Raw genomic sequence first — 13,547 nt, 5'->3', positions numbered from 1 at the left:
TGGAAGATGTGTTTAAAATATCAGCTGTTCTTCAGATCTTGCGAACTCTTTATTGCCCCTTTCTACAAACTTGTCTCCTCACATGACTTGATTAAAGGGCAAAGTCAAGGCAGTAAGTGATGTCTGAAGTCAACAGCGTTACAGTTTTAATTTATCAAAGTCTTTGTGAGTTATTTAGCATATGATTCATAGACGGTAGTTTCATGGTCTCGTAATCTGTTATGCGTGCTGATTCTGCTTGCACTAACTACTGAAGGGAGACATTTGTTTCTACGAGGCATCAGCTGGGTCTGAACCACAACGCAGAGGGTTAACAGGATCCATCATGACAGGGGTGCGTGGGCCTGTTGTATTAATCACCATTTAGAAATGTGGATCTCTCACCTTGACTTTCAAATCAAAAACATAGCCGCAGGTTAATCCCTCAGGTCCCACCTCTGCAGGCAGAACGATACCAGACATGTTCTGCTTTTCAGAATTTCTCTGTTTATGCTGTTCTCAGTTATGCTTTGAATGTTTGCAGTACTTCTATGAGAAAGAAGAAGAGAAAAAAGTCCTTTACCAACAGAATGGTTTGGGTCTAAATCTCTTCTTTGCAGAATAACAGACCATTCATTGAAAGAGTGGAACCTCTCTTGTTCTCTTGCTTTTCTCCTTTTAAAGCCAGCTCTATCAAGTTTTCCTTGTTCACTGGTTTGTCTCTTCCCTTGGCAGCATCAGCGAAAGCTTCCTCACTGTGAAAGGTGCAGCACTCTTCCTGCCACGAGGAAATGGGTCTTCTACTCCCCGGATCAGCCACAGGCGCAACAAGCATGCAGGTAAGTGTGTTGCCTCCACCAGCTGAGGGTCCTCTGCTCACTCAGTTTCTGACTTCACCTTCCTTGAGTTCTTTCACATCAAATAAGGTGCATTAATGCACACCTTGTGTAAAACAGAAAAGTTAGACATCCCCATCTCAAGATTGCAATATTTTGTGCTGGAAGAAAAGATGATTTCAGCACTCCCTTGTTTATCAAGCAAAATCAAACAAATGAGTGACTTCATGGCAGCAGTCGTGACATCATGGAGAGTTGTGAACAGGAGTGCTACGTGTGCTCTGTCCCCCAAAATCTCGTCCTGTGACTTCTGCATGAGAGTGGAGATGGACGGTCGTGCTCAAAACCTTTGTGCATTGCACTGGAAAACTTGAGGTTATGCTATGGAGTGAGTAACTGTCATTCCTGATCTGAAACCAACCTCTTATGATGGAAGAAAGGAAGGAAACTTACCTCTGCATGGTGGTAAAGAAACCTCTGAGCAGAATGAGTGTGACTCCTCCAACTTGCGAACAGTGTGAATAATACGGAGGCAGTCAGAATTCCACCCCCTTTATCTCCTGGAGTTTAATTTGTTTTGTGCTTTGATTTCTTTGTTTGAAAGGTCAGTCTGAATAATGAAACTCAAACATTTCAGGGAAGGTTGTTTTTCAATGTGTGTGTGGTGCTTATTCATGGATGGTGCTTTACAGGGATCAGATAGCATGGGGTTTTTCCCTTCCATTAAACAATCACCAGGAAAAAAATAATGTTGAGTATTTCAGATTTGCCTGTGGAGCAGAGAGAAAAACAGAGAGGCTGGATTCAATTTTGTCCATTACCAAAAAGCATGATGGGTTTCCTTGTGAACCTATGCAAGGCAGCATGAACAGCGTTGAGTCTCTTTGCTGCCTTGGATTCTGCATGCTACAGCTGACTTGCATGAGGTTGGGAAAGCTTGGTGGAAAACAAAGTCGCTTGTCTAATCAGCACAGAGCTTTTAGAAGCCAGGCTGCCAAGAAAGCAAATCTGCTGTGTTGTAATTGCTTACAGCAAGATGTTCTGTATTCAGAGAGGCTGGTTTGCCTGAGGGATGGGATTTTTGTTCTTAGAAGATTTTTTTTTATTCCAGTCTCTTCAACTTAGGGGGTGAGGTTTAGCAAGGCATCAGTACTTCTCCTTTCCTCACTGTCCTAGCTTGTTAAGTGATATTGATGGTACGGTATTTTTTAAGGCACTTGGAGATCTCACTGAAAAGTGTCTTTTGTATGAGAATGTGCACCACATTTCTGTTAACTTTTCTAACATTCAGTATGTGCCAGCAGACACCAAGAGATCAGTCTGTCTCCTTCCTAAGCAAAATGCCTGTGCTACCCCAATTTAAAACAGTGATGGAGAGGTGAACCAGCCATCAGCAATGAGCTAGCAGAGTCTGTGGCAAAGAAAACTCTCCTTTCTTGGCCTCTGATAATCTGTGCTCAACTTCTGTTCCCCTGTAAGTGTCATGTGATTTAACTCTGGCACACAAAATTGGAAGGGGGTGGGGAGTGGGCATAGCTTTCCAGTATGAAATTGCTGCCTGTGGATGCTATAGTGTTTCAAGTGGCTGTTAGAGCAGTTTCTAGGAAGGTTCCCTAACCTTTCTGACCTCCTGAATTCAAGAGGTGCTAGAATCCAGCATAAAAAAGTAAATGCGTAACAGGAAATAATGAATGCCCACACCCATTTCTTTAATTGTATTATCTTCAGAAATATAAAACATTAGTTGGCAGATTGACTAGATAAGGTACCAGCTGTCCATGCTCATCTCCCAGGCGGTCCTGAGCTCTGTGCCACCTGCCAAACTGGCTCTGTTCTGTAGGTTAGTGGGCTTTGCTTTTGCACTCTGACAGCATTGGAGAAGGCCAGAAAAGAATGCAACTTTCCTGGAGCTTTTGCCATCTCTAGGATACTATGAGTCAGCTTAAGATCCCTTCCTAGCTGATGCTTTGGACCTAGCCTGCCAGCTCAGAGGAAACAAAAGCATCTGCTTGTTGCTGGACATTGTGATAGGGAAGCAGCAGACGTGCCATGAATGCCAGCAGAGCTCATGGCTCTTCATAGGACAGGAATCTTTGTGCTGATTCTGGCACACTAAAACCTTTCCTTTTACTTTTTCTTAATCCAGCAAGCTTACAGAATGCCTTGTGTGTTCAGGGCTGAAAATACTGCAAGCAGTGTAAAGCTGGCCAAGGAAGTGGTGCCTTACTTTCTAGCTCTAGAGCTTCCAAGGTTGGTGGGACAGGCTGGTAATCAGCAGGGGAATGGAGGACTGCGATAAACTTTCTGAGGATGAGGTTTAGTGGAGCTCCTTGAGTCTTGCAGAAAGGGAGACCCACTTAGATATTTTTTTTTTTTTTTTTTTTTTTTAAGTATTGAGAGAATCCAGTAGTTCTGGTGGTGTATTTTATCTTTGGGAGCTTCATCTCGTAAAAGTGATTTCTGGTGTTGAATTAGTGGCAGCAATAGATGGGAACTGTTCTTTCAGGGAGGTGAAGCAGAAAAACTGAGGTGACGCGTCTTTCATTTCAAGCTGCTTAACATATGTGAATACCTCATGAGTCAAATACATCCTGGGCTCTTCCAAGCTGCAGGCAGGAGACGCCACCTGAAGCAAAGGGACCTTTATCTGTTGGACCCACCGTTCTCTCTGATTCCTACCACGCTAGCATCTGAAACCCACTGCAACTGAGTGTCATTGCCAAGATTTTGTACTGGTGTTGACACAGGGAAATCCTGTCTCCCACTGCACCCCCGGGAGATCAAGCATCCGATGGATGAGGTGGCCTTTCCTGTGCTAACTGTCTCTCTGGATAATTGCTGTTTAGGGAGGCATGTGCCAGCTGCTCCAGCGCTGGGGACAATGTGCTTGGCCGGGAAGTAGCTTCAGGTGCTGTCACCTCCTCTGGTGCTTTGTACATGACTTTGCTAGCACTGCTGGTTGCCTCAAAATTTTCTTCCCCTCCACTCTCACCGCCCACCTGGTAGAAATGCAGTCCTGGGGCATTGACTCATTCTCCATGCGTTTCAAGGCAGAAGGAAGGGGAGAGCAGAGATTGCTCTGTCCTGTGTAGCCCACTCCACACAGGCTTGTGCTTGTCCCATGAGGAGAGAGAGGCGGCAGCAGCTCTTCAGCCCTGCTGTTCCATCAGCTATAAAAATCATTTGGCAGCTAGGTAGGATGCTCTCGCTGGGCAATGTTTCCTTTCTTCCACTTCCCTTATGTGGCATTTTTGGATGCTGCTCCATGCCCTGTGTCTCCTTATTTTTGAAAGTCCATGAAACCTTGCACTGGATACTTGCTCCAACATTCATGCTCTTCCCTGCAGTGTTACCTAAACTTAGCTTCCCATCTGTGTAGGAGTGGGAGAAGGTGGCAGAGCAAAGACTCCTCTTCTTGCTGATTTGTGCCACCTGGCAGCCTTCCACTCTCCTTTCTGGGAATGCAAATTCATTTTCCAGGTAATGATTGAAAAAACAGCCTATTGCTGGAGGTGTTGTTGCTTACTGACACTCTGAGGGTGATGTGCTTAGCAGAGAAACCCCTTGCCGACCACGGGCCAGGGAGTGGTGCTGCAAAGCCTGTGCAGCAGGACAAAGGGAAAGGAGTCTCACTTTTGTCTTTCAAATGCTGCTGGTTTAGGAACCTGCACTACCCAGCTCTCTTTAAGAAGGCTTTTAAGTTGCTGCGTTAACAGTGATTTCTGCTTTCAGCCTTCCTCAGCCTCACCAATAAAGCAGTAGTAAGCACTTTCAAGGAAGAAGTATGGTTTCTTGATTTTTTTCAGGTGGCAATTTTTAGAGACCTTTAGGTGGGGCTGGCACATAAGCAAATGTGAGCACATGTTGCTCTAAGATGGGACTGAATCTCATTTCAAAGGGGATACTTTTATCTAGGTGGGAGTTCTGCACTACCTAAAAAGTCGATGTAAAACCAGTGAAAGATTCCTGGTTTGGTGAACCACATGGTAGTATGGGATGCTGAACCATGGGGTGGGGGCCATTTCTACCTAGCTTGCCTTGGCGTTTAAAGGAACGAATAATACTGAAACACTTCTTCCTGCTGTTGAAAGGGTGACAGAAGTTAGGAGAAAGCGTGGTTAGATGGGAACAGGTGAGTACAGAGAGCAAAAAGCAGCTGACTAAGAGGCATAAAGAAGTTTTGTCATTTCCGGGTGGGTGGAAGTGGCAATGCTCATAATGACGTGTCAAGTTTCTTGATAGAGGTTTGCTCTGACTGGACAAGCCAGGAGCTTGCATGTGATTTAAAGCTTTTCGTGCCCTTACCTTTCCCTCTTTCCTACAGGGGATCTCCAGCAACACCTGCAGGCCATGTTCATACTGCTCCGCCCAGAAGACAACATCAGACTGGTAGGCTGGCTTTTTGCTTATCTGCAGTTGTAAATGTGAAGGTTAAATACCACTTGACGAATACATCTGTGTAACTCATGAAAGCAGTGGTGTGTGCATGTTCCAGTGGTTTCATCATCAAATTTGGGGAGACTTCTTTGCAGCCACAAGGGAAAAAAAGCAGCCGATTGTGAAAGCCCAGCTTATTTGGTTGTCCAGAGAGACAAATTGTATGGCTAGAAAACTCTGCCTTTGTCTGATCCAAGTACTAAGTACTTGTGCTCTCAAAAAGTATTGTAACAATTGCCAGAGAAGCTGGGTACGTTAACTTGGTTAACTTGGTGTCCTAGTTAAATCGGGAGTCGGTAACTTATGTCTGACCAGTGTGAACACCTGCCCTGCCCCCTTAGTTCAGCTGTTTTCCTCACTCTGTGCTTTCCTAAATTTTTGCATCCCAAAAGGCAATGGCTTATCATGAAGAAGCTTGTAAGATCCCTGTGTAACTACACTCCCATACTGATCCCTGTCTACCTGCTTTTCTGGGTTGTTGCCTCCTTTAATGATGTAATGAAAATTAAGTGATGCTGTTTATAGTATTAATGTGCTGTCCCAAAGACCTCTAGAAGCTGAAGAGCAGCGGTGAGGAATTTGCATAGGACTTGCTGAAGTACTCTTCAAGGTCAGGCATGACTGCAATGTCTCTACATCTCTTATCACTCAGTAGTTTGGAGTTCCTTTCATGTGTTGTCTTGGTGCGTCTTAGCAATGTATGTCCAAAGAAGGATTGCCAGCATCAGAAGTGTTATTCTGGCACCTCTGGCTTGCAGAATCCTCATAAATTTTGCTGGAGCTAGACTTATCTAATGGATATGCCTAGAAAACAGCCGGGGATGCTACAGAATGCTTTAACTTTAAAAAGGACCACAGAAAGGACCACATAAAGGACCACATATTTTGCCATGAGCAATCTTTGTAAGCAAACCAAAGGACCTACTCCTAAACTTTGTCAGGCCCACCTTGCAGTCGCTAACGTTTCAGTGAAGCTGATGGGAATGGAGGTTCTCAGTACTTTGCAGAATCAGAGCCAGGGTTAGAACATTGGAAGCTATTGAACCAGTCATTGTTCAGTAATATCACTGGCTACATTGTGTGATTTGGGACAAATTAGCCTTAACAGCTGAATAAGGACTTTGTGGGCTGAGACATAAACCCTTTTGTTCAGAGCTGCATTTGGAATGCTAAAATCTTGCATGAGGTTAAGTTCGATAGTCTACTTGAATCTAATTGATTCTTGACGAACGAAGGGTGTGCAGAGCTGCAATAGACTCTCTCATAAAATAGCAGATACCAATAAGATTTGAAATATAAACAGTACTGAGAGAAACGCCTTCTCTTCTTGTGTTGGCTGCTGTCATTCAGAGGGCAACAGAGGAATCTAATCCTCTATAAACCTACACTTAGGTTTTGGAACAACTCTTGTTTCTGTTGGAGCTATTGGCAGAGTTTTTGTAGCCTTTCATGAGAGCAGGATCAGAGCAATGGTACCAGTGTAAGATCAGCAGGAAGGGGGAAAATGGGTTAGAAGTGTACAAATTGATTAAAAGTACTCCTGGAACTTGGCAGAGTGGGGAGCTGTTCGCTTATGTATTTAATAATGAAACAAGACTTCTAAAAGTCTTCAAATCAAATATCCCAGTGAGAAATGCATTCTTGTATGAAGCACTTACTGTCCTGTAGCATGAAAAAGATGAAAGATCAGCATGAACTTACCTGTTAGAATGTGCTGTTGATAAGGATTGATAGAATATCACATGATACTTCTGATGAAACAAGATTGCAGCAGAAGGTAAAATTGGATTGTGTGTAGGTAAAACTAAAAAATGTTGCTAGCCCTGGAAGGTCTACAGAGGACTTCTTGTGCATAAACAGATTATAAATAACTTCCCCAAATTGAGGAGAAAGCTAGCTCTATGTAGATGAACTGTTGAGAAAGAACCTTCCATCTCATGACTGTCCCTGAACCTAGGCCATCCTCCATAGATTGACTGTGATTTCAAATATCCTCATTTAAAAGGCATCAGACCCTTTAGTTAATGGTTGTGCTCCTTCTATTGAGTGAGCATGTAAGCTAGTGCTTAATGAAAAGGTTAGAGACTGATTTCTGACTTGATGGGCATGTCATGACTCTTAATAGTAATTTTTGAGATTGGCTGGTTTAGAATGTAAAGTTTACTGTTTTATTATTCTTGTAAACTTAGCAAAATGCATTATCTGCTCCAGTGATGGTTCTTCCCTTTGTGGGAAGGGTATAAGTGTTAGGTCTAGAGAATGCCACAATAAGCCTTGTCCTGTTTCTCTTAATTGTTCCTCTGAAAATCCCCCCCCAATGACTTGATGCTACATGACCTTTGGCCGCTGTTTGGCTAGCCCTGTTCTAAAGGGTCTTGCGTTGAAACCACACTTCTAATTACTGCTAGCCAAATTGGTTTAGCAAAAGTAAGTTAGATTATGCTAATCCTCTTGCCGTTGGACTGGCCTCAAGAGAATTAGAACAAAACTCTCATGTTCATGCCCTGGACACAGCACAACTCTTGGCTGGCTGCTCTGGTTTCAGGCAAGTTTTTGTTTCTGTTTGAGGTTTGGATCCTAATGTAGGTAATGACTTTAACCACCAAGACCTTGGTGATTGCTTGCTCTTCTAGGTTGAAGAGCACCCTTTCTGTTTTGCTACAAGCGGTTAGTTGTAGAAACAGCCAGCTTTGGCAGAATTCGCACCTCGAAGGCCTGACCACTTTGATCCTCTGTGTTTCCAAAGGAATCCCAGTGACTCAAGGAGTAAGAAAGAAAAGAAGCCTGGTTTTAGCATGACTTATCCTAAAGAAATGGGGTGGGGCACAGTCTCTCGCTGTACAGAGCACATCTGTCTGCTGGCTTCAACGTTTGGGTAGTTTCTGTTGGTCTTCAGTCCTATCAGACAAGTCTAGAAAGCACAGTCAATGCTGTCTCCTGCCTGCACTTGCTGTTCCACCCTCATCACCAGAGCCGCTGCATTGGGAGGCTTTCCCCACCGCTGTCAGCATAGTTTCCTGCAATAGAGCACTCGTGTGAAATAGCAACCTCTGTTTTGACTGCCCTGTGTTGTTTTAACCTTTGCTGTAGATTCTGCCGCAGCTTGTGGTAGAGACTGACTGGCTAGTGGGTGGTCAAGGTGTGAAGGAGGGTAAGAGTGGGCTTTCTCCAAGCCAGGAGATGCCATTCTGGCCTCAAGGTCAAGTTAGAACGAACTACCAGGCAGTCCACAGCAGGACTGGGAAAGGCAGCCTGCTTGTGAGGGATCTTCCCATGCAGTAGTTATCTTGTGAGCTTTTTTCTTTCTTTTCTTTTTTTTTTTAAGCATAAAATGACTATTTAAAGCAAGCCTTCTGATCCCTGAACTGCCACAGTCTTCCAGGGAGTGTGTCTGAGCAAGCAGTGGCGTGCGAGGGCTGCAGCAGGGCTGCTGGGTTTGAGGAATTCAGGTTCTGTTTGTAAAAGATGTCAAATACTGATTCTAGCTTAAGCCGTTCAGTCATGAGGAATTCAGCAACTGGGTCCCGGTGCGACAGTTGGATATGTCTATCCAGAGCACAGGGCAAGCTGAGACTGCGGCGCTTCTTACTCGTCCGTGTTTGCTCTCTTCAGGCCCTGCTCAAAGTTCAAGAAGCAGTTTAGCAATAAAATAAACGCTGAAGCTAGACAGCATTCCAGGGTTGGATTAGGCTGTCCAAAGCAAAGTTAAGATTCAGTATACATAATTAAGACACTTCCTTTAGTGATGTCCTAGTTTCTCTAATTGGGATCCTGTGACTAAAGTCCTTGTTCCTGCAAGTGGCTTGGAACAGAGTCCAAAAAGTGTTGCAAGTAAAAACTGCCTACTGCAGATGTGTATGGGCAAAGCTTATAGAGGCAGATGCACTGCTTGTCTGGGCTCCCTTCCCCTGGCTCCTCATTGAGCAGCAGTTTGTCCTTAGGAAATCTTGCTTGGGCCACTGGAATTCTCAGTTGCTCTTGGCTTCTGGAAGTGTGCTACACTTTGGTATAGCCTTTCTGGAACTTGATGTTGGTCTGATGCTTGCAACTTAGCCAGACAGCTGCTATCTGAGCACTGTCAGTAGTATTTGGTTCAGAGGGAAAATTCAGGCATCTGCCAGTCCCACTAGATCTCTCTTTTGGCACTGGGGTACATTTGATAGGGATAGGAGCAATTAGGCACAATGACTTTCACCTCTTCTGAGCAATCTGAATCCAACGATGGATACAGCTTAACGATAGGGAAATTTTATTTTCCTGCCAGGTATAAGACAGTAGGGTTACTTCTGCACTGGAAAAGCTGCTTGACAAAATCAAAGGGCCAATGGGAAACCACGTATCAATTAGACTCTAGTTGTCTGCCCAGCTGTCTGGAACATTGGTGGAAAGAGTCTTCTTGGAGCTATTGTAACATGCAGGAGTGTAAAGGAAAGCTCTGGTTCTTTGAACAAAGCCTTATGTGAGATGCAGAGCTCATTCAACATCCATCTCTCTGAATGCTTAATGCTGCATGAAGCTATCTAGGCTGGGACCAGTCAGAGGACTGTGTCAGCCAGCCGTATAGGCTGCTGTTTAAATGCAGCCTTGCTGGGAGAGAGCAGTCCTACAGGAAGGTGTGCAGAAGTCACCAGGAACATCCCAGCTGTTGTGGAAAAGTACTGTGTGTGAGTAAGTCAATTCTCTGCTGGTTACCTAGCTGAGGAGTCCTGGCCATCCATACTAGTGCAAACTGCATCGCTGCTTCTTTGCCTGTCACTCAGCATGAAAAGATGACTTGTAAATGTAATAGTGTGCCTTTTGCTGTCTGCACTGCTGATCCGTCTTCTTCATTTCTTAGGCCGTAAGACTGGAAAGTACGTACCAGAACCGCACAAGATACATGGTGGTAGTATCCACTAACGGCAGACAAGACACCGAGGAGAGCATTGTCCTAGGGATGGATTTCTCTTCCAATGACAGGTACTCATAGTGTCCGGGTGGGGGAAATCCTTGTGTTCACCCAGATGTGTTGAGTAAAGTGTAGAAACCACTGTCTGGTGTCCATGCTTTTTAGGGATAGACTGCTTCAGCTTTTCCAGGCCAACATCTTTCTGCAGACCCAGAATTTCCTTTTCTGAAAGGAAATGGAAAAGGGGAGAGAAGGGAGTAATTCTGAGATCTTGATGGTCTCTGAGGTTCATTCCCAGAGTGCAGCTTATGCTGCAAGGAAACAGCACAGGTTAGCATTTCCTCCATTCCTCAGTGCCTTGGGCTGGTGTGATGACATTAAGTGCCCAAAGTGATCTCTGAATGGTGAGACCCCAAGCTGCATCTGTAGACAAGAGAGAGACGACTTGCCTGCAAAGAGACAAAAAGCTGCAATTAGAGAAGCTGCGCATCAGGGTTCAGGAGAGCAGGTAATAAGAGAGTGACTATCAGGCAGCCCCTTGCCAAGGTCATGGCACAAAGGGCCTGATGGGAACGTCAGGGTTGCTGATGACAGATGTTACACAACATTTGCTCTCCCCAGACATTAGTTTGTCACCAGGGTTTAATGCTTTCACTTAGTTCATTTAAATTGCTGCTGACCTCTCCAAAGGGCTGCAGGACATGGCTGGGGAAGCAGCTTTTGCTGCTGGAGTGACTGGGAGCCAAGAGGCAGCTTCACTCGGCAGCTTTGGGGACAGACGCTTCAAGTTTAGAAGGGGACATTGGACTCTGGAGAGAGCAAAATGGCACAGAGGGACATGGCTCTTAAAAAAGTTATAAGTAAATCTTGGCCTAGGTGAGAAAAGAATATGGATATTCAACCCATTTTGGAAATTTGCATGCACATGCTACTTTCTAGCTCTTATCTTTAAGCACAACTTTGCTACGGGAATTAATTTTGCTACTAATCCTAGCTGAAACAAATTACTTTCAGGCAGTTAGTAGGGTCACTAGAAAGCATTTTGAACTGTTTGTCTAATAAATGACCCTTCAGGTAGCCTGCTGCTAATCACAACAGTGACCATGCTTAATTTCAAGCAGCTTGGTTTGGATTCTTAGCTCAGGTGATGCCTGCTGAAAATGGGGACCAGCCTGATGCTGCCACTGACTCCTGGGTCCATTCCTGTACATGCGTGTACAGCTGTAGCTCAGAGATGCTCTCAGTATAGGAATAGTAGTATAAGAATAACTTGTCCTTGCACAGGGTGCTGTGAGCTTGGAGCCTGCTATTGGCTGTGATATACCCGCACAGCCACCTTTGATAACTGAGAGCTCATTGGCATTCAGTCTCTAATAACGTAGCAGGGTCGTTTTTAGCTTTCTCCTAGAGTTACTTCGGTTCTGGATGGTCAGTCTGATACACCCTCCCCTAGCCCACTCAGTATTTATAACTCAATTTAGATTTGTTGCTATGGACTCTGATAAGCGCTTGCTGAAAAGTATCACTAAAAATACCCTGGCCACCTTGGGAAGCCTTTTAAAAACATGACTTTCCATGAGCTCATCTCATGTAGTCAACAGAAATAGCTGTGTGCGGTATTGTCTCCTTGTGCTGGGCATCAGTCACTCCGAGGCATGTGTGTGTAACGGGACTTCACGTCTGCTGACCCCCTGAAGCCTCGATTCTTGCCCTCTTCCCCCACCTCTCATGAGCTGCAGTGACTGATGTGGGTGTTAGGGATCATAGGAAATTGGAGAACTGCTAGTGCAAAGCATTAGAACAGGAGGCAGTTGAATCTGATTCTTCCTTGATGTGCTGCTTTGATTATGGGCTGATTTACGGCTTTATGAGATTCCGCGTTTTCGTTTGCCAACCTGATGCAGGTTGTGTTGGGGTTTCCCCACCCCTGCCTTTTTCTATCACTTGACTTCTGCTTTTAACTTGGCCTTTTCCTCAGCCTCTCAGAAAGCAGGTGACTACGAGGGCAAAGAGGTCAAAGCAACTGAGAGAAGAGCAGGATTGCCAAGAGGTGTCTGGCTTGGCTGGCTGCTGTGCTTGGCCTCTAGGTGTGGGAGGGGGAGAAGGGGCAGGAGTCAACAGTGGGTGATCCGCTGTGCCTGTTAACCTGCCCTGGTGACAGTCACCCCGGCATTGCGTTACACCGATCCCCGTTCCCAGCAGCTGTGGCTGTGGGGCTAACAGATAAACAAAGCTATGGATCAGAGTTGGAGCCAAACCACTTGAGCCTGAGAGGGACTAATCTGTAAAGAAAGCTTTGAGCTGACCGAAGACTGTGAGCCTTCTCTGACCTGCTGAGAGCTTGCTGCTTCTAAGTCCTGTTTGCTCTTCTCCTGGGTGTGCGTTAACCCTATAAGCTTGCTTGAAGGAGTACTGGTGTACTGTATCTGGTTCATAATCCCTGCCAGACACCTGTAGGAAACAACACTGGCTCTGTTTGTTCCTGAAGCAACAGTGGGATCTATTCATTTTATTTTTCTAATGAATACGAACATCTGCAACCATTCCTGTGAAATTAGAGTAATTGCATGGTGCTGTAGTAGATGGTCTGACCTTCTCTTTTATTACAGTAGCACTTGTACGATGGGTTTGGTGCTGCCGCTGTGGAGTGACACCTTGATCCACCTGGATGGAGATGGGTGAGTGTCTTTTGTATGTTCTAGGTCAATAGCAGAGGGGCTACAGGTTGCGTTAGCTGGGAGCATTGTGTATGGAGAAGGATTCAAATGATTTCAGAGCCCTGGCAGGTCCATCAGGCCTCCTGCTGTTGACCTGTATCGGGTTAGTAGGCTCACAGGCCCTAAATCACAGTAGTTGTGGCAGGGAACCCCAATAATTCACTTATCTGTGAATAAATATACAGTGAGACAGTGGCTCATGTGTGTGTTTAAGCTAGAGTAAAGGAGCTTTTACTGGTGAGTGGGTGTGTAGTGAAAGCTTCTTACAGGGATCCTATTATGTATTCCTCCATAGCGCTTGCAGCAGCGTTTTGCTGAATATAAAGTAAGAATGATGTTTCTCTGCCAAATAGACACCTGACTTGCAAACTCCTGTTTGTGCCAGTTACAAAGGCTGTCCAGTGCAGCGCTTGGAATGACTTTTTCTTCCTTGGTAGCTGCCCCAGGATCACTTTAGCTGCACTCTGTTGCTCCCAGCTGTGGCGCTGAATTTGTGTTGCCAAGGTAAACAGCACACCCAAGCACTGTCCTACTGTCTTAGTTTCATTCCTGAACAGTGGCCGCTTAAAAAAAGAGTCATCTTAGAGCTTTTAGTGTGCTATTTTGATCTGTTCGCTAGCTGAACTCAGCAAAGCAAGTGTATGCATAGGGCTGCTCCTTTGCTGTTCTAATCTGCTACAATCAGTTATT

General features: G+C 45.0%; 1 protein-coding gene across 3 annotated transcripts in view; it reads left to right on the top strand.

Annotated features, from left to right (window-relative positions):
* SSH2 (slingshot protein phosphatase 2) overlaps positions 1–13,547 on the top strand; it is a 102,187-nt gene that overhangs the window by 65,872 nt on the left and 22,768 nt on the right. For 2 of the 3 annotated variants that reach the window (XM_067309782.1, XM_067309781.1), the window contains 4 exons: positions 715–818; positions 5,140–5,204; positions 10,090–10,211; positions 12,750–12,818. In XM_067309782.1, coding sequence (XP_067165883.1) covers positions 715–818; positions 5,140–5,204; positions 10,090–10,211; positions 12,750–12,818 — 360 coding nt within the window. The remainder of the gene's footprint in view (positions 1–714; positions 819–5,139; positions 5,205–10,089; positions 10,212–12,749; positions 12,819–13,547) is intronic. The other variant, XM_067309780.1, reaches the window with a different exon arrangement.

Source organism: Apteryx mantelli, chromosome 22 (assembly GCF_036417845.1).
Source record: "Apteryx mantelli isolate bAptMan1 chromosome 22, bAptMan1.hap1, whole genome shotgun sequence".
NCBI lineage: Eukaryota > Metazoa > Chordata > Aves > Apterygiformes > Apterygidae > Apteryx > Apteryx mantelli.
This window is presented reverse-complemented; position numbering and strand designations above follow the sequence as displayed.